The sequence below is a fragment of the Jatropha curcas genome, chromosome 8, assembly GCF_041381405.1.
Source record: "Jatropha curcas cultivar XTBG-Jc1 chromosome 8, XTBG_Jcur_1.0, whole genome shotgun sequence".
Taxonomy (NCBI): Eukaryota; Viridiplantae; Streptophyta; class Magnoliopsida; order Malpighiales; family Euphorbiaceae; genus Jatropha; species Jatropha curcas.
In genome coordinates, this window is record NC_143158.1 from 502,299 (window position 1) to 528,084 (window position 25,786).

The following is a 25,786-nucleotide window of genomic DNA, read 5'->3' on the forward strand; positions in this document are numbered from 1 at the left end:
TCGTTTAGAGGGAGTTATACCTTTTAGTTATATAAAAATTCACAAATTGCTTTTACGTTACAATTCTTAGTTATTAAAAAATAAAAATATATATGATTGTCAAATTGCTTTGCATGAATATTTATTTAAAATTATATCTAATATTATTTTTTTAATAGTGATTAAGGAGTATTATTATGGAGAAACTTCGATTATCAACCAAAAATAGCAATTAATAATTAAATTATCATTATAGATAATTAACGTAATTAATAGCGAAAGGGTAAAAATGATTGGATACGGTCGAGTATAGGTTTTTTTAAACACAACACGCACAAACAAAAACAAAACACAATAAAGGAAAGCCGTCTGTTCCTGGAATTTCTTCTGGAGCGGCTGCTGCACCTACACTAGCTCTCTTGTAAGCTCCAAACACGCTAGTAGAACGAGGAGAAAGCTAAAGTGTCTATCGATTCGATTCTGTTGTTGTTGTTTTTTCAATTCAGAAAACTCAAATCCAATTGAAAGCAGATGGACAAAGGAAAAGCAGTGTTGGGTTCGGGCCGTAGATGGGCTGTCGATTTCACTGACAATTCAACTGCTCCTTCTTCTCGGGATATTCCTGATCCTCCTGGCTTCTCTCGCGCCACTCAAGATCAGGTGTTTTTTTAGTTTCTCAATTTATTCGAATCAAATCCTTTGCGTTTACTTGCGGATTTAGTTAATTCTTAATCTCACTTGGATGTGAACTTTCCATAGGACGATTCAACGGGAACCAAGCAGAAGAAGGATGCTGAAGTTAATTGGAAAGCTCAGGTTAGCTTGTGCATATTATGATTTTGATTTTATTTATTTATTTATTTATTTGAGTTTTAATTGTTTTCTTCTACTTTCCGGATTGATAGAATTGATTCAGGAGTTTTTTTTTTTATTTTCTTTTCTGGAAAAAAAAAATTGCAGTGGATTATGGAGCCATTTATTTCACTTTTCGGTAGCTGATTTTAGAGATGGCAACGAAAGCTATTGTTCTGTTTTGGGATCTTAACATTTATAACTCCACTCTGACTTACTATAATGGGATGTATACTGGGTGAAAGGGTTTCGTTTTGAAATGAATATTTAATGATTCAAGTGTATGGTTGTTTGAGAAGGAATAACTTGTTGCTGTAGAGATGTTAGTTAATACGATGGTCAAGCACTGGTAAATAATTGAGATTTAAATTTGATTAAGGGTGTTAATTTATTAAAGGTTTTTCCCTTTGTCTAGGTTTGAATAGATTATTTTCTGAGGATAATTCATCAAGAGGTGTGGTTTTGTCTATTCTGAAAATCATTATTTTTTTTCTAGAGGATTTCATTTTTGTATGGTTGTCTGTTAATATGCTGATTTTCTAAAATGAAGTTTATATTTGGAAGCATTGAGCTTAATTTTTAGATATTCTGATTGTGTTTTACATTGGAGTTCTGGGAATGGTTGCCGAGTTTAATCATCGTCATGCAATAATTCACAAAATTATTTGTATGAAATTGATAATGGTTATATTTTTAATTAATACCTTTGTCTTTATAATTTGTAAACAGAAAGCTTGGGAAGTGGCACAAGCGCCTTTCAAGAATTTGATGATGATGGGATTCATGATGTGGATGGCTGGGAATACGGTGCATTTGTTTAGCATTGGTATCACCTTCTCAGCTCTCTGGCAGCCCATAAGCGCCCTTCAAGGGGTTGGGAAGGGTAAGCCAACTAGAGATTCCTATTCATTGTTGCTCTGTTGTAAATAAGGGGATGGTGTTTAGTGGAGGATAGCTCACACAATGTCTCATGAACTCATTTTATATCAGGATGGTGCTTCTGCTCTACCTCTTGAAAACAGTAAATTTACCAACTTAAATATACATATGTGTAGTTATTTGGGAGCAAATAAATCATACTTTCTGCATTTGGAAGAAACTATGAGATTCACTTTGATGCAGGTAAAGTGCCTCTATAGATCCACAAACCGATTCCTGCACTTCATTCTCTCTCCATTTTCTCCCTGGGGATTTCTATTCATTTGCTTTGCCCAAGAGCCTTCTGAAACTACCAACCTTTCCTTTTTTTTCTAACTCTATCTTGCAAAGAGTATATCGAGGAGTAATTATAACAAAATTGACTAACGATTGGATTTTTCTGTTATCTTAAATGAGAATGAGAATTAGGAATCACGAGCATCCCCATGGATCATCGTCCTCTTCTTTATTTGTGCTTTCTTTCTTTAGTCCTGCATGCTGGGTGAATAAAATCTGCACTTAATTGATAATTACTAATTTTGTTGGATCCCTAACTTCTGTGAGTCTAATTATCTTTGTGTTGTTTTTCTTAGTAATATAAGGCCTTTTATGCCTTAGGCAACGCCTTTGTCTCTTACTTACCTTTCTAATTACAACCACCATCAATGTCTGTCTTGCTCTTACACTGTTTTAGGTTTATTAAGAGTTCTCATGATTATTGACATTTGGATCTACCGTGGTTATGAAGTTCTTTCAACTAAAGTTTTAAATCATTATCTTGTGTTTTGTCTTGCAGTTTTTGAGCCATATAAAGACAGTAGAGTAGAGCTTCTTGGGCCTAAGTTGCTCTTTATTGCACTTAATTTGGGGGGTTTAGCACTGGGCGTTTGGAAGGTGAAATTCTTTTTCCTTGGCTTTCATAGATAAAATTGTTCCTTTTGCTAAGAAAGGTAAAACAGAAATTGGAGTATTTCATCTCATCGTTTTCTGTATCTTTGGTGTTTGCAGCTTAACACGTTGGGGCTTCTTCCAACACATGCATCAGACTGGGTCTCATCCTTGCCTCCAGCTCAGGTTTGTTTTGTCTTCCTGAGAAGTTCTACTTGGTGTGAAGCATTTTATCTTATAGAAAAGGAATTTATCTAACATGTTATCTTCTTTTCTATAGTGTTGAATTTATCTGCAATTATTTGTGATCATGGTAATTATCCTTGTAGGTTAAGTGGTTAATGGATATAACATTAGTAGTGGGCATTGAATTGTGTACTGCTATTGTTATTTTACAAACAGTGATGATGCAGAAAGACAGAAAACCCCAATTATGGTGCTATTGGTGTTTTCCCTACATGCTTTCCATGTAATAAATCTTTATGGTAAAAAAGAATTGAAGATAGACAGACTGGTTGAGTTATTACTAAAATAGAATGAGCATTTGTAGTTCCACTCAAACTAGATCCCCTAATTTGGACAGGGCTGAATGGTCAAAAAGGGAAAAAAAAGAGACGGGTCTGCCAATATTATAAAGTTTATTGACCTGAAGGCAACTGATTTGTGATTATTTCAGAAAGTGTGCACTTTGTATTTGATCTATGGGAGTTAGAATTTTTATATAGTTCATGTGGTGAATCTCATCCGCAAAAATTATGCCTATAAATATAAATGAGATGCACGCCAACATGTTTTGCATTGTTTGCAAACTCATTAGTAACAGAACTGCTTCTGTTTTAAGTATCATATTCATGTCTAGGAATTGATCGCCTGCCATAGCAACCTTCACTAACTGAACTATTTCCTTGTTTAACTTTCAGGAGGTTGAATATTCAGGTGGTGGCATTCCCCTGCATTAATGTAGTTCCTTTTGCAGTTGGCCATCAATCTAATGAATGGTTGAGGTGAAAAAACTTCGGTTGAGGACTTGCTATTGTTGGCTGATTACCAGTTATGTGTGGATGTGGCCACCATGGATGATTTACTCCCCCCGATTGTTTATGTAGGATGACATCAGCGGCAGGCTCCAATTTGTTTCATAGATAGTAGACTATTAATGAGATCCACAGTTCTTCCCCCCCCCCCCCCCCCCCCCCCCCCAAAGTCCTTTCTTGAACAGCTGATGAACACCATATTTGATATTCCAGTCATTTTGTCAGGGTTTCTTCCAAAAAGTCAGTTTGAAGTTGTACTTGTGTTAAACCATTGAAAAATTTGTGATTATCATGGAAATTGAATGGTGATGTTCTGATCCTGTAGTTATGTACTATTGAATTGTATTATTTTTGCAAGGAAACAGGAGTTGGTTTTCGTAGGTACATTAAGAGAAACCATTTGAATCCTCCTGTGGTGGAACATTATAGTTGTGCATAAAAATGAGAGGCCAGATTTTGAGGATTTAAAAAACATAATTTTGAAGTTCTAAAGCTGGTTTGTTTCCATAAAATAATTTGTAGAAAAATATTTTTCATAATTTTTCGTTGTTTGGAGCGTTTAAAAAAATAAATTAACAAAAAATATTTTTTTGGTTAAAGAAAAATTAAGTCGTTTTGTTAAGGAAAATAATTTTTCATTTTTTAAAGTGTAAAACATTTTTTTATATTGTTAAACTTTATAAATTCATATTTTTTTTAATTTATTAATCATTATAGTTTATTAATTATCATAGTTACTACTTTACCACCGGCTATTGGTAACCACCACCACTAATTATTGACGGTTTTCATAATTTATATTTTTTTTATATTTTTTATATTTAATAATAAAATTTTGAAATTATAAAATTTTTTAATAGTTTTTATGGTCTTATGAGATAAAAAATTTTAATATTTTTAATTAATTTTTAATATTACTACCAAACAACACAAAATAAAAATATTAAAAATTAATTAAATTATTTTTATAAAATAATTTATTGCAAAATAATTTACTGTAAAATATTTTTTAATTTTTTAAAAAATTATTTTTAAATAATTTATTTTACATTATTTTTCAGTAAATTATTTTTCAATAAATTATTTTATAAAAATAAAAGAGCTCGGATATCAAAACAAACCTAATAATTTGCAGATTTGACCGGTGGTTGAGCAAACTACAACCGATACGTCCAATGGGCAGTTGGACTCCCCTAAAACCTAAAATTATTACTTTTAAATAATTTAAAATTAATATTTAACCATTAAAAATTGTAAAACTGTTATTACACCATTCATATCCGAGAACTGCTACTCTACTATTATTATTATTATAATTATAATTATAATATTTACTGATTTTTTTATGTATATTTTTATGCAATATAAATGGAATTTGCGGACAGAAAATGCACGGAGTGGCTCTCATATCCATTAGCTGATTTAGCTCTCTGTATCATCTCTAAAAACTTAAAAAACAGATCAAACCCTAGATGGAGTTCACTGCAGAACAACTGGCCCAATACAACGGCACAGACCCATCAAAGCCAATTTATATAGCAGTGAAGGGACGCGTCTTTGATGTGACCGCCGGCAACTCCTTCTACGGACCAGGTGGCTCATACGCCATGTTCGCTGGTAAAGACGCTAGTAGAGCTCTGGCGAAGATGAGCAAGAACGATGAAGACATCTCTCCTTCTTTGGACGGCCTAACCGAGAAGGAAATTGGTGTCCTTAATGACTGGGAGAAGAAATTCGAAGTTAAGTATCCCATTGTTGGCCGTGTCGTCTCTTGAATTTTCTTATGTTTCTATCTATCTGTTGTATTTGTGTTAATCTCGAAGATCAATTACCCGTTGTGAGTATCAATTTACATCATATTGTTGTCTCTGTTGGTAATATGGATGGGGATTGTTCCTCTGTCTTTGTAATCTCCGATTGAATAAATCTGGGTTATTGTGAAGTTAGAAGCTTTTCAATTCTCCATTTTTCTTTGTGAAATGACCTTATGTTAATATTAATAAGGCATATTCTCCTGTTGAAATGTTCTGGATAAATTACCATGTTGTTTGGCTGTTTGTTTCTTGGTTTCTGATTTTTTTTTTCCTTCTATCTTTCACCCAAATTCTCAATCAAATCAAATTTGGAACCATGGAGAAACAGAGGACGCAGCAACAAGTATCTTTTTTTAAGGTTTCTTCCTCATCTACATGATTTAGGGTTTTATAAGAGCAATGCTAAATGCTAAATGGCACAGTGAAACAGAAATGTCCATAATATCCTTAATATGTTTAATTATTTTTTAATAGAGAGAAGTGAGAAAGATTTTTCTCCTGTCAAATTAAATTGCTGCCATTGCCACCGGGCTACCCCAGCCACTCTGTGGGGTGGCAGGAAAAATCTAACAAATCTAGAAATTTGTCATTATATATTAAAATGACGAGAATTTCATGAGAGCCTGCTATTCATTTTTATGAATTTTATCGATTTTACAAACTCAAATTTCAATTCACACGATTTGGTCCTTCGCCAAATCTTTAAGTAAACACAAAATCAAGTTTATTTTATTAATAATTATAGACCCAAGATTAACTCAACAAGAATTGTAAATCCAATTGTTAGGAGCGTGATTAATAGCAGCGTATCGCCCTTAGTGTCACCATCAATCTAGGAGGAGCTCACCTAAATTGCTAGCAGAAGAGAGAGAGCGACGTCACAGTGGCGATTGGAGGCTAAGATTGTTGTTGAGCGGCGATCGAAGGCTGAGATCGCAGCTTGCCTCTATTGCGTCCATCAGAAACAAAAACAGAGGGAGGGGAGGAGAGAAACCAGTGGCGTGATGACGAGCAGAGGATGAGTTTGTTTAGCTCAGGTGGTTGGAAATAAGAGAGAAAGAGAGATAGAAGGGTTGAGCGCCAGTGGATCAGGAAGAAGAGGAGGAGAAGAAGAAATATTATAGTTTGATTAGACTAATAAACAAATGCAAGAATTTTTTTTTTTCTTTTTCCTTCTTCTCCTCTTCTTCTCTCTCTCTTCCTCTCTTGTTTTCGACCACCTGAGCTAAACGAACCCATCCTCTACTCGTCATCACGCCACCAGTCTCTCTCCTTCTCTCCCTCTGTTTTTGTTTCTAGTGGACGCAACAGCGGCAAGCTGCAATCTCAGCCTTCAGTCGCCACCGCTCGACGTCGTTCTCTCTCTTCTGCTCACGATTCAAGCGAGCTGCGATCCCTTCCTTCTAGACTGACACTGATGCTAACAACGGTACTAAGCTCCTGTTGAGCTCGCTCCTAACAGTTGGATTTACAATTCTTGTTGAGTTAATCTTAAGTTCATAATTATCTATAAAATAAACTTAATTTTGTGTTCACTTAAAAGGATTTGGTAAATGACTGTATGAATTGAAATTTGAGTTTGAGAATTTTGATGAAATCCATAAAATTCATTAAAATTAATAGCACAATTGAGATCCTCATGAAATTCTGATTGTTTTGATGTATAATAGGCAAGTTTATTAATTGATTCAAATTTTCGGCCACCACGATATGGTGGCAGGCTACGGTCCTCACAAAATCTGATTGGTTGAAATTTTAATGATGATATGACCAACACCAAACCATCACATCACTAATAGTAAGTCATCATATCATCAAGACAATTGCTTAAATTTCTCAAAAGTCATTATTTTTATGTCACCGTAATGAATTGTGGTTGTGAAAGGCCGAACTTGGGCCAAAAGTATTTATCTTTATAAGAAACAGTATAAATTTAATCTTTTTATTTATTTTGAGTATTGAGCGAAGAACATCGATATTATCATGTCATTTATGCACTAATTAACCTTCCTTTCATTTCAGCAACCTACACATGCGATGACAAAAGTTGTCAAAAAAAAAAAATTTACATAAACATTAATAGGGTAGAGCTAAGATTGTGTGAACATATAATTTAGGAAAATGTAATATTGTAATCGTCTTAACCTTTTAATTAAGAAAATCTTGCATCTCATAGTTTTGATATAGGTGAAAAATTAGATTTGCTAGATTAGTATAGGGAAAAAAACACGACACATGGTAGAGTGTCATATGTTTCACATGTTTGTGGAACACACTGAAGCCCATTAACAGCCCGTTAATTAAAAAGGCCTATCAATCGTTTTTCTAACATACAATCCTAAGAAAACTTCTGACATTGTCCATTCCTTTCTTAACCTTTGGGCTAACAGCAGCTAAGATTAGATGAGATGACCCTCACAATTGCTACTGCTTTTCTACAAAACCCTAACCATCCATTGGCGCAGCCATGGAAAATTGGTGATATCTGACACTATCATCCAAAATCATGATTAAAATATTTAAAAGAATTAACGGTCCTGATTTGTGGGGAAGAACAACTCTTGATTGATGGGTTTGTGTAGAAACCAAGAGAAGAGACAACTAGACAGTCGGTCTTTTCGTCCAAAAGGCACCTTCTTCTCCTCTTCCTCCTCTCTCATAGTAAGACATAGCCAAATAGTGCCTATTTCCATCTTCCCTCTTTCACATATCAACTAATTGTAGTCTTTAACCCATTTATTTTTTACCAAATCCTATCTAAGATCCTTCACTTAATTTCTCTTCTTAGTTTCGCTAAAAGACGAATCTTTGTTTTCCATAAAAACTTGATTACTAGTTTTTGTTAATTTTCCCATTTTGTTCTAATAATTCATTTTTTCCCTTTTTCAGTCACTAGTTAATACCTCTCTTTCGATCCCCAATCAATATGGCCACAAGAAATCCTTTGTGCACAAACCCAAAACCTTGTAAGCATCTTGCCGATTACAAGCTGAGGCATGGCTTAAGTGGCTATCAATCTCTTCAAAATTACCTTAAAGCTACTCCAAATGGAAGAACCAGCATTTATACGTGTGAGACAAAGATACCTAACTGCAGTGTTTGTAATGGGTATCAAGGTAGATTCTTTCTATGTTTGGTTTGCTCGTCGATCTCATGCTCAAGACACACCCTTTTGCATACCCAATCAGAGAATGGTCATGATATAGCTGTTGACATTGAAAGATCGGAGCTTTATTGTTGTTTGTGCAGTGATCAGGTTTATGATCCTGATTTTGATAAGGTTGTCGTGTCCAAAAGCATGATGGACATGTCAGATAATACTCAGACCTTTAACGATGGCATAAGGAGATCAAGGAAGAGGAGGAAATTGTATTCATTGGTGGATTTGGATTTAGAGAAATCTAGACAGTTGATTTCGATGAGGGATCGGAGGGAAAAATCCTGTTATCCTCTGGGATTAAGAGGATTAAACAATTTGGGCAGCACTTGCTTCTTGAACTCTGTGTTGCAAGCATTACTTCATGCACCTCCTTTCAGAAATTACTTCTTGAGTGATCGGCATGATCGTGAAGCTTGTAGGAAAAGATCATCAGATCAGTCATGTTTGGCTTGCAATATTGATGTTATTTTCTCAGCTTTGTATTCTGGGGATCGGACTCCGTACAGCCCAGCGCAGTTTCTTTACAGGTCTGCTATTGATATGCATCCTTTAGTTTCGGTGTAATTGATATGATGATTTTGTGGATTGATTCATTACAAAAGATTTATGTCTGCTTTAGGCCTTCTGAGGGTATGTAATTTGTCCTTGTTTTTTTTTAAAAAAAAAATCTTTAAAAGCTCTAATTCAAATCATATTATTTGGTTATTAGATTCAACATTGCTCTTCCTAAGAAATGAAGATTGGAGATGTGTTTCATAACACTATCAGTTAATGTTCAGCAGAAAGTATGGAGTCTGCTGCTTTTTAAGGATTTTCAGATGGAATTTCCCATCTTTTGTGTGCTAGTGCACTGAAAATTGTCATTATCTAGTTTTGGGATTGGTTGGTGGTATTGATGATTGTAATAGTAAGTCCTATGGAATAATGGACTTCTTTTTTGCGATTGGTATACTAGTTTCAGTATGGTGCTAGGTATCTTCATAGTTCAGTTCTACCATTTTATATTCTGATCAGATGTTTGGAGATGAACTTGTGCTTTAGTAATGCAATTTTGTTTCTATATGAAGTTGGTGGCAGCATTCAGCAAATTTAGCTAGTTACGAGCAGCAGGATGCTCATGAATTCTTCATTTCATTGTTAGATGCAATCCATGAGAGGGAAGTAAATGGAAGAACCCTGAGTAAAGGTAATCATGTAGGTGCTGAGATACAGTGTTCTTTTGACTCGGTGATCATGATTTATTTCAATTTTATGGGATTCTTAAAAAAATAATAAAAAATTATGGCTTTTCATAGCATTGTTACTTCCAGATTATGTAAAATAATTCTCAAAAGCAAATTTCAAACACTTTGTTAGCATATCCGGTTTTGACATTCTCCATAGAGTAGTGAATTTTACATAATGAAGAATCTTGACTTCTTTTGAAAATGTGGTTGATAATGGACTTGGGGGATTTTTCTGCATTTCTAGGCAAATCTGTTCTTACAATAAATTTATACTGTTGTGCAGATAATGGAGATTGTCAGTGTATTGCTCATAGGGTTTTCTCGGGGACGTTGAGATCAGATGTCACTTGCATGACCTGTGGGTTTACTTCAACAACTTACGACCCTTGTCTTGACATTTCACTTGACATGGACTCAAGTATACTGTCTTCCACTGATGTAGCTAACAAGTCTGTTGGGTTGAATGAGAACTCAGGCAGATGTACTCTTTCGTCCTGTTTGGATTTGTTTACAAGGCCTGAGAAGTTGGGGTCGGACCAGAAATTTTATTGCCAAAATTGTCAAGAAAAACAGGACTCATATAAGCAAATGTCAATTCAAAGGCTCCCACTGGTGTTATCTTTACATGTCAAACGGTTTGAGCATTCAACAGTTAGAAAAATGTCAAGAAAAATAGATTGGCATCTGCAATTTCCATTCTTCTTAGACATGACTTCATATATGTCATCCTCAATTGTCAGAAAGAGGTTTGGGAATAGAATTTTTTCTTTCGAGAATGATGAAGCAGATATCTCTGCAGAATTTGAGATTTTTGCTGTTATCACCCATTCAGGAATGCTAGAATCGGGGCACTATGTGACTTATCTTCGTTTAAGAAACCAGTGGTACAAATGTGATGATGCGTGGATTACCGAGGTTGATGAAACAATAGTAAGGGCTTCTCAGTGTTATATGATATTCTATGTACAGAAAATGTTTTACTGCAAAGCAAACGAGGATTTGAGTTGCATACCAATGCCCCCAAGAAGAGATCCATTTCTTCCTATTGCCGGTTGTTGCTAAAGTGGGGTTCTTGGACTATGATTGTTGTTGGTAATTGGCAGAATCAGAAAGGACTGATAATTTCCTCCAAGGCCATTTACATCCCAATTGAGATGAAAGAAACAGAAGTTTTCATGGATGGATCGTGCTTTCAGAGAAAATTGCTCATCAAATAGGAAATCATATTTTACTTCTGGATGAGGGTTGCACTAGGCCAAGAAGAAATCTCATTTGACTGCTACAACCAAGGTTGAGCCATGGAAGAAACAATTGCCAAGAACCAAGTTGTGGGTTCATGAAGACTATCCATCTAAAAAACCCATAAGTTGCTGGTTTAAGTTGCACCTACCTAACATGATATTTCAATGGTTAGACTGTATGATTATAAGTTCTGAGAAATATTGCCAGAAAGTGGAGATTTCTCTACATGTTTCTGTTCTTTGCATGACTTTTTCTTGGTAATTCTTTGACTGCAGGTCAGTCATGTACTTGATTATATATTTGTTCATTTAAAATTAATGGAGAATCATATACCCTATTTAGCGCCTGAAATTTGTGGGCAATGATGAATTGTACATGTCCTTTTTGGTTAATTGTCTTCCAAAAATGACACATTACTCTCTCATTATAACCACCAACCCCATGCTAGCTGGTTAACTAACCATTTTTCAACAATAAACAGCCACTCTAAATGCCACGTGTATCCATCTCTGCGAGGAATATTGAACAAGACAACGGTGTGGTCTTTTTCTTTTTAATAAATACAAGTAAATGGATTTCAAATGTATGCTTTCTGGATCCATACACTCACTTTATATTATAGCCAAATGAGTTTTCTGATCAAAAATAAAAATCAAATCATCTTAAAAGAAATGATTTTCTTTTTCTGAAAGGAGGAAAATATTTTTTAAATATTAACGGATTTTTTATAACTTTATAACTACATTTATAAATTTATTAATTATTGTTAATCACTATTTTTAATTACCGCAGTTGCCATTAGTCACCAAATATTATTATCCGTATGAAAAGTTGATGATTCTTATAATTTATTATTTTTATACATTTTTATATTTAACATATTTTTAAATTATAAAATTTCAATAATTCTAAAATCTAAAAATAAACACTAAAAAAAAAAAAGTTGAATTAATCCCTTATGAAAAGCACAAGTGGAACAAAAGCAATAAATAACTCTAGCAGTAGCACATGGATAAAACTTGAATAGGTTATATTAATATATAGAAACTCAAGGCTGTCATCAACACTAATAACCCAATCTTTAACATTAAATTAATGATTTAATGATCAAACATATGTAAAAAGTTTTCTAAATCCTAATAATTGTATCCTTCCAAAAATTTATTATGTAATAAAGAAAAACTATGTCAGCCTAACTGACCGACTTTCACGAAAACTTGCATGACCGTTTGTGTTAGTATCTTTGCTCTTCGCTTGTCATTACATTACATTAGATACACTTGATCGGAAAAGACACCCTCGTCGGACAAGCCCACGGCTAGGTGCGTCTAGATCCAAAGTAACTTGTCCCTACTTGCGTGGAGCCAATCAGATTTATCCACGTTTCAAAGTTCATTGAAGCGGATGCTCCTGAATACTTGCAATTGATTCTATACGTTAAGTCACAGTTTAGTATTTTAATTGACCAATAATGTAAGATTTTGGGTCAAACAATGTTATCCAGCCAATGGATTCATGGTGGGTCAAAGTTCTCTTTCGAAATTCATATACTTTGATAAGATTTACCGTATAGGAGCATAGATCTTTTTCCTTTTGTACAGTTAAAACCCTACCAAAATCTACATCTTGTAATAAAACATAGTCCCGGTTCTTTTTTGGCAAGGTTGTTCAACTCTGGTGTTGAAAACAACAGGAGAGGTCCTTAAACCTTCTCTGACCTTGGAACCACTTTCTTTGTATTTGATCTACATTTGAAAAATCTGTTTCTCGTGTGAAATGAATCCTTAAGAAGTGACAGAGTGATTTTATAACATTTTAATACTTCTTGATTTTAGCTAATTTTGATTTTTAAAAGAAGCCCAGATCAGAGAAGGCATGTTTGGTGTAGTGGGTTGGTTTTCTGCCTTCCATATAAGCCAAATTTCGATTGTTGCTGAGATTTTGGCAAACTGTGTTCAAGTTTGGAAATTTTAGTTTTTTTGGGGGAATTTCAGTCGATTTTGAGGTGCATAATTAACGAAACTTTGATTTTTGTGAAGTGTGTTGTTGTTTCTTGCTAATTGATTCGTCTTAAATTGTAAGTTATGGTGGAGGCTGAGAATCTGGAATCCTGTGGTGAGGTTGTGGAGGAAGATGAACAGAAAAGAGGAGGGTCCTGTAACTTTTTCTGTACTCCGATTTATTGGTTCAAAATGCTAGGCAACGAGACACACTGGAGTTTTGTGTTCGGAGTGTTGGCTGTATACGGCATAAGCCAGGGACTGGGTGGAGCTTTTAATCGTGTTGCCACTGAATATTACATGAAAGATGTTCAAAAGGTGCAACCTTCTGAGTCACAAATCTATCAAGGAATCATTTCTATTCCTTGGCTTGTCAAGCCTCTCTGGGGCCTGCTCACCGACGTTCTTCCTGTTTCGGGGTATCGTAGGCGGCCATACTTTATTTTAGCAGGTAAATTATGCCTCTGTTTCTGCTAGGTTGCTTGCCCCTTCTCAATTTAGTATGGCACGATCTCATTAATTTGGTGGTATTGATTACCTTGTTTTATTTGAGCTGCTAATTAATGCATTAAAACTTTATCATTACTAACTTTTGACTATATTTCTCTTTCCAACTTAAATTTGGTAATTAAGTATGTGATATCTCATTTAAATTATCATGCTAGTAGCAAATTATCATGGTAATTTCAAGCATTTTTCATCGGAGTTGTGTGAAATGATCTTATAGGGATGATTCGCTTTCTCATAATACATTTTTGGAGAATCCTTTTTGGCCCCTAATACATAGGAATTGTTTTCTACTCATATTTAAGGAAAAACACCATATGTTGCATCCTCTGCGAATAGCAAACTCGTTGTCTGCTTCTCGTTTCCTATAATGCAGAACAAATTATGTTCATATGTTCTCGTAATAAATAACAAGAAAGTTACTTTTTCTCTTCATATAATGGGGACAGTCTTTGGCCATTGTTGATTTCAGGATTGCTTGGTGTGATCTCAATGCTTTTGGTATCGTTGCACGGGAAGCTACATCTTGTATTTGCTCTGTTGGCATTAACAACTGGAAGCTGTGGTGTAGCAATAGCAGATGTGACCATAGATGCCTGTGTGGCACAGAATAGTAATACTCACCCTTTACTTGCACCTGACATGCAAAGCTTATGTGCTTTGAGTTCATCAATTGGAGCACTTGTGGGGTTTTCTATCAGCGGTATTTTTGTCCACTTGATTGGCCCCAAGGTTGCTGCTTTTTTTAGTTTTCATTATTAAATCCTCCTTTTTAAAGATAGGTACTTTATGTGTTGAAACATATTTTTCTTTTTTTCTGGTAGGGCATATTTGGTTTGCTGACAATCCCAGCCGGACTAGTGTTTTGCGTTGGCATTGTGCTTAATGAGCCCCTCATGCCCCACTTCAATTACAGACAGGTATTCTTTGTCATCCTTTAGTCCACTCTGTTACTTCTACACTTGTATTCTAACATTCTTTCTGTACTCAGGTAAACCAGAAGTTTGCTGGTGCTGGTAAGGCTATGTGGACGACATTGAAATCTCCAGATGTTTGGAGACCATGTTTATATATGTACTTATCCTTTGCATTGAGTGTGAATATCGATGAAGGGTTGTTCTACTGGTATACAGATTCAAAAGAGGGTCCATCTTTCTCCCAGGTATACGATTCTGCACTTCTTTCCTCCAATTTTCTGAAAAAATGAGCATATTATCATAATACCTAATGCCAAGAACTCCATTATGGAACTGACTTTGAGTTCAAAAACGAAGAATATTTAGTGAAAGAGTTATAAGCAATTAGTGAAAGTAAATTTAGCTGGGGTGGAAGCATAAATTTGTCAGTAGATTAATTCTGCTAGATCAAAAGCATTTTCCTATGTTGTCTGAAATGCTGACAAAATTCACAATCTGCAAATGCCTTGCGCAGGAGACAATTGGTTTCATATTTTCAGTTGCTTCAGCTGGATCACTTTTAGGGGCTATACTATACCAAAATATTCTGAAGGATCACCCATTCAGAGACCTGCTTTTCTGGAGTCAATTGCTATTTGGTTTGTCAGGAATGCTAGATTTGGTAATGGTACTGCGGCTAAACTTGAAACTTCACATACCAGATTATGTCTTCATTGTGATTGATGAAAGTGTCTCCCGAATGATTGGAAACCTCAAATGGATGCCTCTTCTGGTACTAAGTTCAAAGCTTTGTCCTCCTGGTATTGAAGGCACTTTCTTTGCTCTGCTCATGTCCATTGATAATGCTGGACTACTTTCATCTTCATGGGGAGGAGGCCTTCTACTCCATTTACTGGATGTAACTCGGACGAAATTCGATAATCTATGGCTAGCCATTATAATCCGTAGCATATTGAGAGTTAGTCCACTCTGTCTGATATTTATGATTCCAAAAGGTGATCCCAATGCTTCCTTGCTTCCAAGTGAAATTCTAGGTAGAGAAGATGAAGAGAGAACTGAAACTACAGAGAATGAAAATATCGAATTGGTCTCCCTAATAAGCAGTGTTGATGGTAAATAGCTTTAGCTTTAACAAAATTGCTCTTCTTCTTACTGAACTTGCATACATCATTGTTCACACGATACAACTGAGTTTAATGAAAGTAGAAAAACAATGTTTTTTTTTATTGTATCTTTCCATAGAATTATTTGATCTTTAGTCATACGTTAAATCATTCGAAATTTCCTGAGGCCACAAGAATATTTTTTTTTTACCCTCTTTTTTTTTTAATTTTCTAATAAAATATATGTAATTTATCTAAATTAATCTACAAATTTTAATTTATTTATGCCTTTGAATCCTTTTTTTTTAAATTATATATTAATGCTGGATAACAATATTTTTGGATCTGCTATGGCCCGAGGGCATTATACCTTTAAAAAAAAAAAATGTATCATAATATCTCTGGAGAAAATAATAAATAAATATAATCATGAGTCGCATTAACCAGATTTTCTTCAGTATTGGTAAGGTTGAGGTGGGCCAGATGGGCTAGCTTTCTTCAGATTGTCCAACATATAAGATGGGCCGAACATGATTTTTTTGGGCTTTAATATAAGGAGCCCTAGAAGTACACAAACAGAAAAATGGCGTTTTGCCTCTGTAACCAAACAGGAAGGACGGCTTAGTTCCTTATTCCGGATTAGGGTTAAACTCTTCGCCTGTCACCATTTTCTGTTTCTTAGGCGCCAAAATCTTGCAATCAAAATCGACTAAACTAACAATAACAGGTAAAAGCCTCTTTAACCTTTCTCACCTACGATATAACTTTCTCTCTCTTTCTCTTTCCTTCTCTGAAACTGGAAGGTTAGTTTTGTTCCTCTATTTCATGCTATGGAATCTCAGTGTAGTAATTGGGTCTTTGTAGTGCTATGATAATGAGAGAAAAGCTGTAATCTTGAAAATTCTGATTCATTATTTTGGAACCAATCTCAGTTTACTGAATAAGTGACTGTGAAGTCAGTTCTGTTTTTTTATTTTTTAAATTCTCTGCTTCAAATTTGTTTCTGGGATTTTATATGCAATTTATCAGGGAAGAAATGAGCAACCAAATCCCAACAAGCAATGATCGTTCCAGGACATATTGGACACCAACAATGGAGCGTTATTTTATTGATCTTATGTTAGAACATATGCATAGAGGGAACAGGATTGGCCATACCTTCAACAAGCAGGCATGGACTGACATGCTTACAGTGTTCAATGCAAAATTTGGATCGCAATATGACAAAGATGTCTTGAAAAGTCGTTACACTAATTTGTGGAAGCAATTTAATGATGTAAAGAATCTTCTTAGTCAGAGTGGGTTTTCTTGGGATGAATCGAGAGAGATGATAGTAGCTGATGATTATGTTTGGGATGCTTACCTAAAGGTGCGTTATTTTTTCTGTTCAATGGTATAAATAGAATTATCGATATCATAATTCCATAATAACACAAGATTCATGCAGGTGCACCCAGATGCACGACCCTACCGCACTAAAACAGTGTTGAATTTTAATGATTTGTGCTTCATATATGGGTACACTACTGCAGATGGAAGATACAGCAGATCAAGTCATGATATAGACTTTGATGATGAAATCCAAGCTGCAAACATGGGTGTGTATTTCTTGTTTTCTGCTCTTCATAAGCCTTGATGCAGATTGATTTTCTTGTTGTATGACAAACTTATTAATGTTAATTTCTATAGGCTGCTTTTATTTTGTTCCTTTAATGCCTTTTGTACTTGTTAGTGGGTTAATAGGAAGCATCCTCTTGCAGAATGGCTTTCCACGGAATCTTTAAAATGGCAAATCATCCCAACATCACTTCTTAATCCTTAGGCCCAATTTCTAGTGTTCAGCCATCAGCTACCATTCTTATGGCCTAGCTAGGTGATCTGCTATCATAAGATAGGTTGAGCACTAATTAAATTTTGATTGCAGCTTTTGACCTTTTTATAATCATGACCCATGGTAATTAAGCATGAAAGTAAGGTGCCAAAAGGTCTGCATTTTTTTTTTTTTTTTAATAATGGCTTGCTTTTCAGGAAAAACTTGGTTGGTCAAACAAATGAACTACCAACTACATCCAATAATCAGAAATACAAAACTCCGTCTAAGTGTTTTCTGTATATTTAGGTGATGCAATGGGAAGCAGTGCTCCATCACACAACGAACGTCCAAGGACAGAATGGACTGCAAGTATGGACCAGTATTTTGTTGAGCTGTTGCTGGACCAAATAATAAAAGGCAATAAAACTGAAAATACATTTAATAAACAAGCTTGGACAGACATGCTTTCTTCTTTCAATGCAAAGTTTGGTCCTCAACATGGAAAAAGAGTTTTACGACACAGATACAAGAAATTGTTGAAGTATTGTAGTGAAATGAAGGTCATACTTAAACAAAATGGTTTTTCCTGGGATGAACCACAACAAATGATTGTAGGTGATAATGATGTTTGGGATGCATATATTAAGGTACAAGGCTACAAAATTTTAATTCTCTTGAAATATTTCCCTTCTGTTTTCTTTGTTTTTCTTTAAATAACATTACCCACTTGCTGTGTAGGTACATCCACAAGCACGGGCATACAGAATGAAGACTTTGCCAAATTACAATGATTTGGTCCTTATATTTGGGGATGCAACTGAAGATGGAGTTGACACTAATTTACATCAAGCAAAGGACCATGAGGTTGACATTTCTGGAATAAAAACTGGTGAATTGCAACTCTACTTTTATCAGGATTAATTTGTTTCTGAATGCTTTTGCATGGATTTATTCAGTAATAAAGATCTAAATATGTACTGTTGCCCATGAGGGGAAACTAAAGCTCACAGCAGGATAAAAGAAAGCCTCAACAACTGGTTTTATGCCTCCTTTTGTGCCCTATGCTGTCCTAGTGATCAGTTCTTTTTACATCTTGAAAGTTAACCACCCAGTTGAGGATTTCTCAAGGCCTCATGGCATGGACGCGTTCCTCTCATTTCTTCTGTGATGTAAACATGCTTAAGAAGTTATAAACTTGGTACTATTATGGATTCATATCAAATATCATGGATGTAATTGGTCACATGATTCATGTTTGGGACTCCAGAGATTATTTGATGAATGAACATTGTCCTTAAATACGGGCTGTCTTTGCTTGCAGGAGAAGGAAAGGGGAGCCAAACTCTTGCCAGTAGTGATCGTACAAGAACATATTGGACACCTCCAATGGATCGTTATCTTATCGATTTGTTATTGGACCAGGTGCATAGAGGAAATAAGCTGGGCCAGACATTCATAAGCCAGGCTTGGATTGACATGGTTGCATCATTTAATGTCAAATTCCAATCTCTCCATGACAAAGATGTATTGAAAAACCGGTACAAACATTTGAGGAGGATGTACAATGATATCAAAAGTCTTCTTGAAAATAATGGATTTTCATGGGATGAAACAAGAGAGATGATAACAGCTGAAGATCATGTTTGGGATGCTTATACCAAGGTAAATTGCATTCTTTTCCTTATTTAATAAAGGTTTTTTTTTTTTTTTTTTTTCTCATTTGATGTGGATACAGGCACACCCTGATGCTCGATTGTACAGAGTTAAAACTGTACCAAGCTATCAGAAATTGTGTGTTATATTTGGACAAGAAAATTTTGATGGAAGATATGGCCGTTTGGCTCAAATTATGGACCGTAATGATGAAACACCTGATGTAGTGATTGGTAAATATCTCCTATTCTTCTATTTATTTGATTGTATATTACATAGTACATGGGCCAAAATTTGTAACTCGGATCCTGAATTAGGTACATCATCTGAATTCTATTGCCTCTTAAATTGAGTTGATAAGGCCTTTCTGGAAATCTACAGGATGGAATTATCAATTGAAATGGAAGCATTTCGTAAAATGCAGAAGCCATTTCCTGTGTTTAAAACAGTATGATATGATCCATGGGGAAGCATTAATCTCATATGCTTTGAAAATTAAAAGATAGCATTCATACTATTCAAATCTCTTTTCCTTATTTATTCTTTCCTGACAGACAATTGATTTGTATCCATATTTTGTCTAACTTTCAGATGAGTCTAGTGTGAATCCTTTGACAATAGATTGGGGAACAGACAGTGATCGTTATTTTATTGAGCTTATGTTAGAGCAGGTGCATAGAGGTAATAAGATTAACCACTCATTTAATGAGCAAGCATGGACACACATGATTGAATCATTTAGTGAAAAATTTGGAGTTCTATGTGATAGATATATTTTAGAAACTCAGTATTTAAAGTTGTTGAAAGAGTGTGACAGCATTACCAGTCTTCTCAGTCATAGTGGTTTTGCATGGGATGCAATTCAACAGATGATAACTGCTGATGATGCAGCCTGGGAAGCTTATATTCAGGTGTGTTCCTCATTCTTCTTGAACATATCCCGAACTATATCAGACCGATTGCTTCTCCAAGAAAGCAATTGCTATATGAATCTCTACCAAGAGGTTCTATTTATAAATGAGTTCACTGTTCATGTTGTTACTGTCAATCATAAATTGTCCCATGGAATTTTGCAGGAAAAGCCAGATGCCATTTTGTACAGAAATAAAGTCTTGGAGAATTATATTGATCTATGTAGAATTCAAAGAAATGAAGTGTCGAATATTGGAGAACAAGGTCAACAACTGCAAACTGACAATGATGCCGTGCTGGTGGATGGATTACTTGTAGATGGACACTTTCCAGCTGAGGACATTGAAATATCTAATCAACAGAGAAAGCGGGCTTCTACAACACCATCAGACCATGAAAATGCCAACAAGGTACAGAAAACTGGCAAAGATATGCAAAGAGCTCTTCCTGAAGTGGCAGATGCATTTACAAAACTGGTAAGTAAGAAAGAGAGCAAGAACAATGGAACAATTGAAAATGCAATTGATGCTCTTCAAGCTATACCAGACATTGATGAAGAACTTTTGTTGGATGGTTGTGATCTTCTAGAAGATGATAAAAAGGCAAAGACATTTTTGGCACTGGATGCCTCACTCCGAAAGAAGTGGTTGCTGAGAAAACTTCGTCCGTAGGAGTTTTTCATGTTATTTTCACTCCTAGGATTTTTGAAGACAAAAAAGCACTGAGCTTTACAAATTGTCTAATTCTCAAGTTAAATTTGTAAGTGTAGATCAGATTTCATTTGAGCAAGATGAGAAAGATACATATTTCCTCTGCGAGCACGTTGCAATGACTGATTTCCCCTGTGAATAGAATGGAAAATTTAGCAGCCTTTGTTTAGAACAATGAATTCTTATTTTCAGGATTCCGGTGTCTTATATTTTTTCTTTGAAAATTAATGTTAATGACGTCGTCAGAGTGTATGGTCCAAATATGAAGCCGCAAAAGTAATGTCCGTTTACAAAGGAAATATTTCCATTGTCCGACAAAAAATATTCCATTGTCAATGACCGAAGCACATATAACTGGGCTTTTTGTTTTGTTATAGAAAGGTGAACTCACGAAACTAAATATAAAAATGTTCAATTTAATGTCTCTAATGGCGTCTTTCTGAACTTGAAGACACGATGAGCTTGTTAAAGGAAGAAACAAGCTTTGAAGATGCAGGTTGGTCTTCTGGCTATAAGAATTTCGCATTTGTGAGAGGAGATGCCAACAAAATTCTTGACATTCCTTAGTCATAGAAATTAGCAAGTGAGAAATTTAACAAATAGAAGCCAAAAAGGAAAGATTAATTGCATTTGGAGGAAAAATTTATACATGCCATGGCACAATTACTTTGCTTTTGCTGAAACACAACCCAGACGTTCGGAATTAGTAACGGCAAAATCAAATTACAACGTTTACTCTCTTAGGTTCTCACCTGGAAGGTGCAAAGGTACCCCTTTCACATCATTTATGGAAAGATTTTCCATAGCGTACAGTCGGAGGTCGATTAATAAGTCATCTAAGACATCCCAGACTAATACATGGACAAGAAATTCTGCTTTGTTGGTTCCTTGAATTGACAAACTCATTTTACCCGTCTCCTCCCAGCTCTATCTCTTTCTCTACCTTTATCCCTGTCGTGATTATCCCGCTCTCTACTTCCACTCTTTTCACGGCGATCCCTCTCCCACTTTTCACTTTCCAAATCATGAGCTTTATCTCTATCCCTGTGCCTTCCCGGTCCCTATCTGAATCATTTTCCCTCTCCCTGTCCTTGGTTGATGTTTTCCGTTGTGGGCTCCTTTCTTGAAGATTCACGGCTATCATCCCTTCTATCCCTCCTTTCTGATGATTTTCTCTTTGCAGTGCCGCGAAGGAGATAAATTTACACAACTAAATATAAAAGCATTGCAAAACCATAATCAGCGTTACACATAAATATAAGTAACAAGAAACTATCATACTTCAATTGCCTCCATGAAGGTAGCCCTTTTGCCTCTTTTGGGAACTAATTTCACTGAATTAATTTGATAAAAGAAGAAGCCATTTTCCCTTGTCATTAATTAAATAAAAATAATAAAACTGATTTTTATTAATTATTTTCCAAAATATTAACCAAATCCATAAATTTACTTCTATTATTTTTAAGGAAAAAAATTATGATTTGTACAAAATTTAATGTTTTTAACTTTTATATATAATGCATTAATTAATTACATGGTTAATATAGTTTTTTATATTTTTTAATTACTTAATAAGTGCTTAATCAAATAAATTTTATTAATTAAAATATTTAATAAGTATAATTTTATAATTTTAACATTTTTAATAGATTAGAATAAAAATTGAGAGTTTTTTATAAAAATTTTTGTGAAAAATATAAGTTTGGATTTACATTGCGCAAAAGAAATTATCAAAACACAAAGGAAAATTTTAACTCAACCAAATGCAATTCAATTAGTCATATCCCCAATGCGAGGAATGAAAAATTTTGAATTTGAGTCATCTCGGCTACAAAAGTTTTCTCTGATTAGTCAAACACATTATTTCAACTCCAAAGGCTTCTTAATGAATAAAAAATTGGAAAATTCTAAAGTGATTTCTTAGGTAAATGAATTGAGGGAAACAATTATGTGGACTTTAAGGATGCTAAATGGTTACAGTAAACACGGGCCGGTTATCCAGAAATTCATCCCATAAAATTATGGGCCGGTTGTAGCCCATAGTAAACCATAGAAAAGATTTACTACATTCTACCAAAGTAAATTATGTAAAATTGTGTTGGCAGTACAAACAAGATGGTAACGACATTTGAACCGTATAGCGGGCATTGCCAAAAGGATGCATTGCCAAGTGTAACTAAAACATGTTTTAAGTAACAGGAACCCAAGTTTATATGCAACATTACAATATATTTCCCAAATCAAGCCTTGTTAAGAATATTGTTCGCCAATAGATAAATTGACTAAACAAACAACAATAGCTTCTCATCAGTAATTTAAGTAGAGTACTGGTGTTACGAATTGTATAAGCACATGGATGCCAGAAGGAAAGAGGATACAATTATCAGATTAAACAACATTGAGATCAAGGACCAAACCCAGATGACAATCAAAATCTGAACTTCATATCTATCCCCTTCCAGGTGGATTTAATTCTACATAAAAAACCTTGACAGAAATTTACCAATATCGGCACGTGTCTCATCTAGTGCGCCAATTTCTTAAGGTGTTGAAATGTTCGCTGTTTTATCCACTGTCTATCATATGGCAGATATGCCCTAATTGAGTGGTCATAACTGCAAACCAAAAATACACAGCAAAACATCAGCTACTCCAACAATGCGTTACCACATGCATGCACACAACTATGCTGATAAAGGAATATAACTACAATGTCATGAAAAGTAAAAACTGGTAAATAATTGCATAAACAGTCACCAAAATAGCATGGAAAGGTATTTCTATTTAACTTTAGCAATTTTGGGTGGACATTTCATGGTGACACTTTGAAATCTCATTGCATTTTTTATTATGACAATTCGAAGAAACATACTTTCCTTTAACCCTTTTCAGAGTTCACAAATGTACAATCAGGTTTCAATATATTTTTCCTCTTTAAAATTAACAAATCCAAGTGGTAACATGATGTTAACAGATGTTTAGAGGTGTTCAATTGTTAGATGTAAAGTGTTCTGCAGTGCGTAAAAAGAGAGAGGGGGTGGGGGGGAAGAGGCATACACTAAAGCACTCATGTCTGCAAGGCCATCGATAAAATTGTAGAGATCTGCAATGTCATAAGTGATATTTCTGCTGGCTGGATTTAGTTCCTTAAGCTTTCTTTCATAGAGCCCACATATGCCTATAAATTCCAAAAGGTAATGGATGAGTAAGAATGAAGATACTATGAATTCAAGTACTTCAAGAATAATTTGTTCAAACAAATTCATTCATCAAAAATCAAATTCCAGTGCTACAAAAATAGTGAAAGAGGCTAGATTGATCTTATTAAAACGAAATAGTTTCTACGCATGGATACTCTCCAAGTAACCATCATGATTCATCAAATATTACTTGCAGATTATTTTATTATGCTTCTTACTTTAATTTTGTGACAATCAGTGAAAAGCTAACAGTTAACCCACTGAACAGAAAACAATAATACAATAAAAGAGTATAAAGAAAACAGCAAATAATGAGAACAAGAACCAATGAATTTGATCTAGGTTGTGTCAGAATCACCCTCTCTGTCCCTCAACATAGCATAGACTGTATTAAAATTATACAATGTTTGAGAAGGGAAGGACCGGATCTAGAAGAAGATAATATACAGAACATGCTGAAAATAGATCTCTCAATCCTTTTCCAGAGTAAGGGAGCTCCAGACAAAATAAAGCACAGAAGACAAGTTATATACTCATAAGGCAGACCATGAATTCATAATCCATTAGAGCAATTAACTTGCTTTTCTGCCCATCATTTGAATCACGGATTTTGACAGAAAAAACAACCGCAACAACAACAGCAATAATAATAATAAATCATTAATTATGACTAGTATCACTCATACAAGATCATATGGAACTGAAAGGAACTTGACAGCTCTCAAAGACCAGTGACAACATTACTAATTCATGGAAAAAATGAATAATGACACTGATGATAAAACAAAATTAGCATGTAAAACATACCATCCATAGCTTGACTTATTGAATCATAATCCATAAAAGTTCTGGTAGCTTTATTTTGTGAAGTCTGCATCAGAATTATGGTATGCCTATTAGCCTACATGGGAAATAGAAAACAGCCAGTTAGAATCCTAGCAGGATAATACGTGTATTCCTTTACAAACATAAAAGGCCTGATGGGCACAATTCAAACGAGTGCACTTCTGAAATAGCATTCGTCAAGGTAATTTGGCAATATCTAGCTCCTTTAAACAAATCGAAGATAAGTAAGAAATGGGCACACTGGGTGATGGAAAAAGCAAATTGTTTTCTCTTTTCTTTTTCTTCTTTGTTTCCCTTTGGAAATAAGAAGCCCATTCTCTTCACATGGCTGCTTCTTACTGGCATGGCATCTACAAATTCATGTATTCACATCTTCAATGTCCAATACTCTATAAAACATGCAAATATTCCAAAACCATAGGTTCGCCTCAATTGCAAATTTAACAAACTTCGAAGGAATACACTGATTGCAAAAGCAGAACACCGACTGCTTAACTCGATTCGCTCTTTATGTTAAGTTTAGAATGCATCGAAAATGCTCTAATCAAACAAAATACAACAAAACTTCACACATAAATCCATCTATGCTTTTACAGAAACTGAAAACATAATTCACTCAATAAGATTCTACATCACACAGCACGCGAACAGCGGAAATTAGGAAATGCTAACTTCACCGGGACAAATAGAAATTGCAATCTTAACGAACGTTAGAAATTAGAAATGTAACTGTTTTTCAAAATCCATTTGGAAGTTAATAGAACTACAAAACCGATAACGAAAAGAGAAGAACTTCGAATTACCATAGCAAAAGGGTTAATTTGATGGCTTCAATAACAAGCGCGACAATAGATTCTTCGTTTGCTTGAGTTCTATGCGCAGAAAGAAATGGCTTCAATAACAAGCGCGACAATAGATTCTTGGTTTGCTTGAGTTCTACGCGCAGAAAGAAAGACAGAAATTGACTGCCTTGAGGACGACCTGAAGGAGTTTTAAGGAAAAGATTTAAATT

General features: G+C 34.8%; 6 protein-coding genes across 8 annotated transcripts; 5 read left to right on the forward strand and 1 right to left on the reverse strand.

The window, feature by feature from the left end:
- The first annotated feature begins 322 nt into the window (after positions 1-322).
- Positions 323-3,991, forward strand: LOC105637532 (ER membrane protein complex subunit-like protein). Its single transcript, XM_012221009.4, has 6 exons — positions 323-639; positions 739-795; positions 1,561-1,714; positions 2,546-2,643; positions 2,758-2,823; positions 3,558-3,991. Exons 1-6 carry the CDS (start codon positions 511-513, stop codon positions 3,594-3,596), a joined length of 543 nt encoding a protein of 180 aa, XP_012076399.1. The 5' UTR covers positions 323-510; the 3' UTR covers positions 3,597-3,991.
- A 1,056-nt stretch (positions 3,992-5,047) lies between these two features.
- On the forward strand, positions 5,048-5,613 carry MAPR2 (membrane-associated progesterone binding protein 2). Its single transcript, XM_012221010.4, has one exon. The coding sequence runs from the start codon at positions 5,144-5,146 to the stop codon at positions 5,444-5,446; it is 303 nt and encodes a 100-aa protein (XP_012076400.1). The 5' UTR covers positions 5,048-5,143; the 3' UTR covers positions 5,447-5,613.
- Positions 5,614-7,930: 2,317 nt separating this feature from the next.
- On the forward strand, positions 7,931-11,464 carry UBP22 (ubiquitin-specific protease 22). Its single transcript, XM_012221011.4, has 3 exons — positions 7,931-9,172; positions 9,713-9,831; positions 10,155-11,464. Exons 1-3 carry the CDS (start codon positions 8,412-8,414, stop codon positions 10,931-10,933), a joined length of 1,659 nt encoding a protein of 552 aa, XP_012076401.1. The 5' UTR covers positions 7,931-8,411; the 3' UTR covers positions 10,934-11,464.
- Positions 11,465-12,658: 1,194 nt separating this feature from the next.
- On the forward strand, positions 12,659-15,818 carry LOC105637535 (putative folate-biopterin transporter 2). Of its 2 annotated transcripts, XM_037639463.2 has the most exons (6): positions 12,659-13,118; positions 13,196-13,564; positions 14,093-14,352; positions 14,445-14,540; positions 14,612-14,782; positions 15,052-15,818. In XM_037639463.2, the coding sequence occupies exons 2-6, from the start codon at positions 13,198-13,200 to the stop codon at positions 15,655-15,657; spliced, it is 1,500 nt and encodes a 499-aa protein (XP_037495391.1). In that variant the 5' UTR covers positions 12,659-13,118; positions 13,196-13,197; the 3' UTR covers positions 15,658-15,818. The 2 variants fall into 2 exon arrangements, with proteins under 2 accessions (XP_037495391.1, XP_089581119.1); XM_089724993.1 differs by having other exon boundaries at positions 12,660-13,564.
- Positions 15,819-16,091: 273 nt separating this feature from the next.
- On the forward strand, positions 16,092-20,907 carry LOC105637536 (Myb/SANT-like DNA-binding domain protein). Of its 2 annotated transcripts, XM_020680946.3 has the most exons (9): positions 16,092-16,367; positions 16,670-17,009; positions 17,088-17,238; positions 17,760-18,100; positions 18,192-18,342; positions 18,775-19,115; positions 19,189-19,339; positions 19,698-20,017; positions 20,183-20,907. In XM_020680946.3, exons 2-9 carry the CDS (start codon positions 16,677-16,679, stop codon positions 20,687-20,689), a joined length of 2,295 nt encoding a protein of 764 aa, XP_020536605.1. In that variant the 5' UTR covers positions 16,092-16,367; positions 16,670-16,676; the 3' UTR covers positions 20,690-20,907. The 2 variants fall into 2 exon arrangements, with proteins under 2 accessions (XP_020536605.1, XP_012076405.1); XM_012221015.3 differs by lacking the exon at positions 16,092-16,367 and having other exon boundaries at positions 16,375-17,009.
- Positions 20,908-22,936: 2,029 nt separating this feature from the next.
- On the reverse strand, positions 22,937-25,763 carry LOC149493954 (enhancer of rudimentary homolog). The gene is made up of 4 exons (XM_089724618.1): positions 25,578-25,763; positions 24,736-24,829; positions 23,786-23,906; positions 22,937-23,343 (listed from the first exon to the last, which is right to left on the reverse strand). The coding sequence occupies exons 1-4, from the start codon at positions 25,578-25,580 to the stop codon at positions 23,253-23,255; spliced, it is 309 nt and encodes a 102-aa protein (XP_089580744.1). The 5' UTR covers positions 25,581-25,763; the 3' UTR covers positions 22,937-23,252.
- Between the last annotated feature and the right edge of the window lie 23 nt (positions 25,764-25,786).

What these genes read in the sequence shown, in the direction of transcription:
- LOC105637532 (XM_012221009.4), top strand. Translation starts at nt 511, where the DNA reads ATGGACAAAGGAAAAGCAGTGTTGGGTTCGGGCCGTAGATGGGCTGTC. An exon ending in CTCGCGCCACTCAAGATCAG is followed by an intron (nt 640 to 738) that starts GTGTTTTTTTAG and finishes AACTTTCCATAG; the next exon opens with GACGATTCAACGGGAACCAA. An exon ending in CATCCTTGCCTCCAGCTCAG is followed by an intron (nt 2,824 to 3,557) that starts GTTTGTTTTGTC and finishes TTTAACTTTCAG; the next exon opens with GAGGTTGAATATTCAGGTGG.
- MAPR2 (XM_012221010.4), top strand. Translation starts at nt 5,144, where the DNA reads ATGGAGTTCACTGCAGAACAACTGGCCCAATACAACGGCACAGACCCA.
- UBP22 (XM_012221011.4), top strand. Translation starts at nt 8,412, where the DNA reads ATGGCCACAAGAAATCCTTTGTGCACAAACCCAAAACCTTGTAAGCAT. An exon ending in CCAGCGCAGTTTCTTTACAG is followed by an intron (nt 9,173 to 9,712) that starts GTCTGCTATTGA and finishes TTCTATATGAAG; the next exon opens with TTGGTGGCAGCATTCAGCAA. An exon ending in TGGAAGAACCCTGAGTAAAG is followed by an intron (nt 9,832 to 10,154) that starts GTAATCATGTAG and finishes ACTGTTGTGCAG; the next exon opens with ATAATGGAGATTGTCAGTGT.
- LOC105637535 (XM_037639463.2), top strand. Translation starts at nt 13,198, where the DNA reads ATGGTGGAGGCTGAGAATCTGGAATCCTGTGGTGAGGTTGTGGAGGAA. An exon ending in GCCATACTTTATTTTAGCAG is followed by an intron (nt 13,565 to 14,092) that starts GTAAATTATGCC and finishes TGTTGATTTCAG; the next exon opens with GATTGCTTGGTGTGATCTCA. An exon ending in AGGGTCCATCTTTCTCCCAG is followed by an intron (nt 14,783 to 15,051) that starts GTATACGATTCT and finishes TGCCTTGCGCAG; the next exon opens with GAGACAATTGGTTTCATATT.
- LOC105637536 (XM_012221015.3), top strand. Translation starts at nt 16,656, where the DNA reads ATGCAATTTATCAGGGAAGAAATGAGCAACCAAATCCCAACAAGCAAT. An exon ending in TTTGGGATGCATATATTAAG is followed by an intron (nt 18,101 to 18,191) that starts GTACAAGGCTAC and finishes CTTGCTGTGTAG; the next exon opens with GTACATCCACAAGCACGGGC. An exon ending in CATTTCTGGAATAAAAACTG is followed by an intron (nt 18,343 to 18,774) that starts GTGAATTGCAAC and finishes CTTTGCTTGCAG; the next exon opens with GAGAAGGAAAGGGGAGCCAA.
- LOC149493954 (XM_089724618.1), bottom strand. An exon ending in AATAAGTCAAGCTATGGATG is followed by an intron (nt 23,907 to 24,735) that starts GTATGTTTTACA and finishes TGGAATTTATAG; the next exon opens with GCATATGTGGGCTCTATGAA. An exon ending in GCAGACATGAGTGCTTTAGT is followed by an intron (nt 23,344 to 23,785) that starts GTATGCCTCTTC and finishes TTTGGTTTGCAG; the next exon opens with TTATGACCACTCAATTAGGG.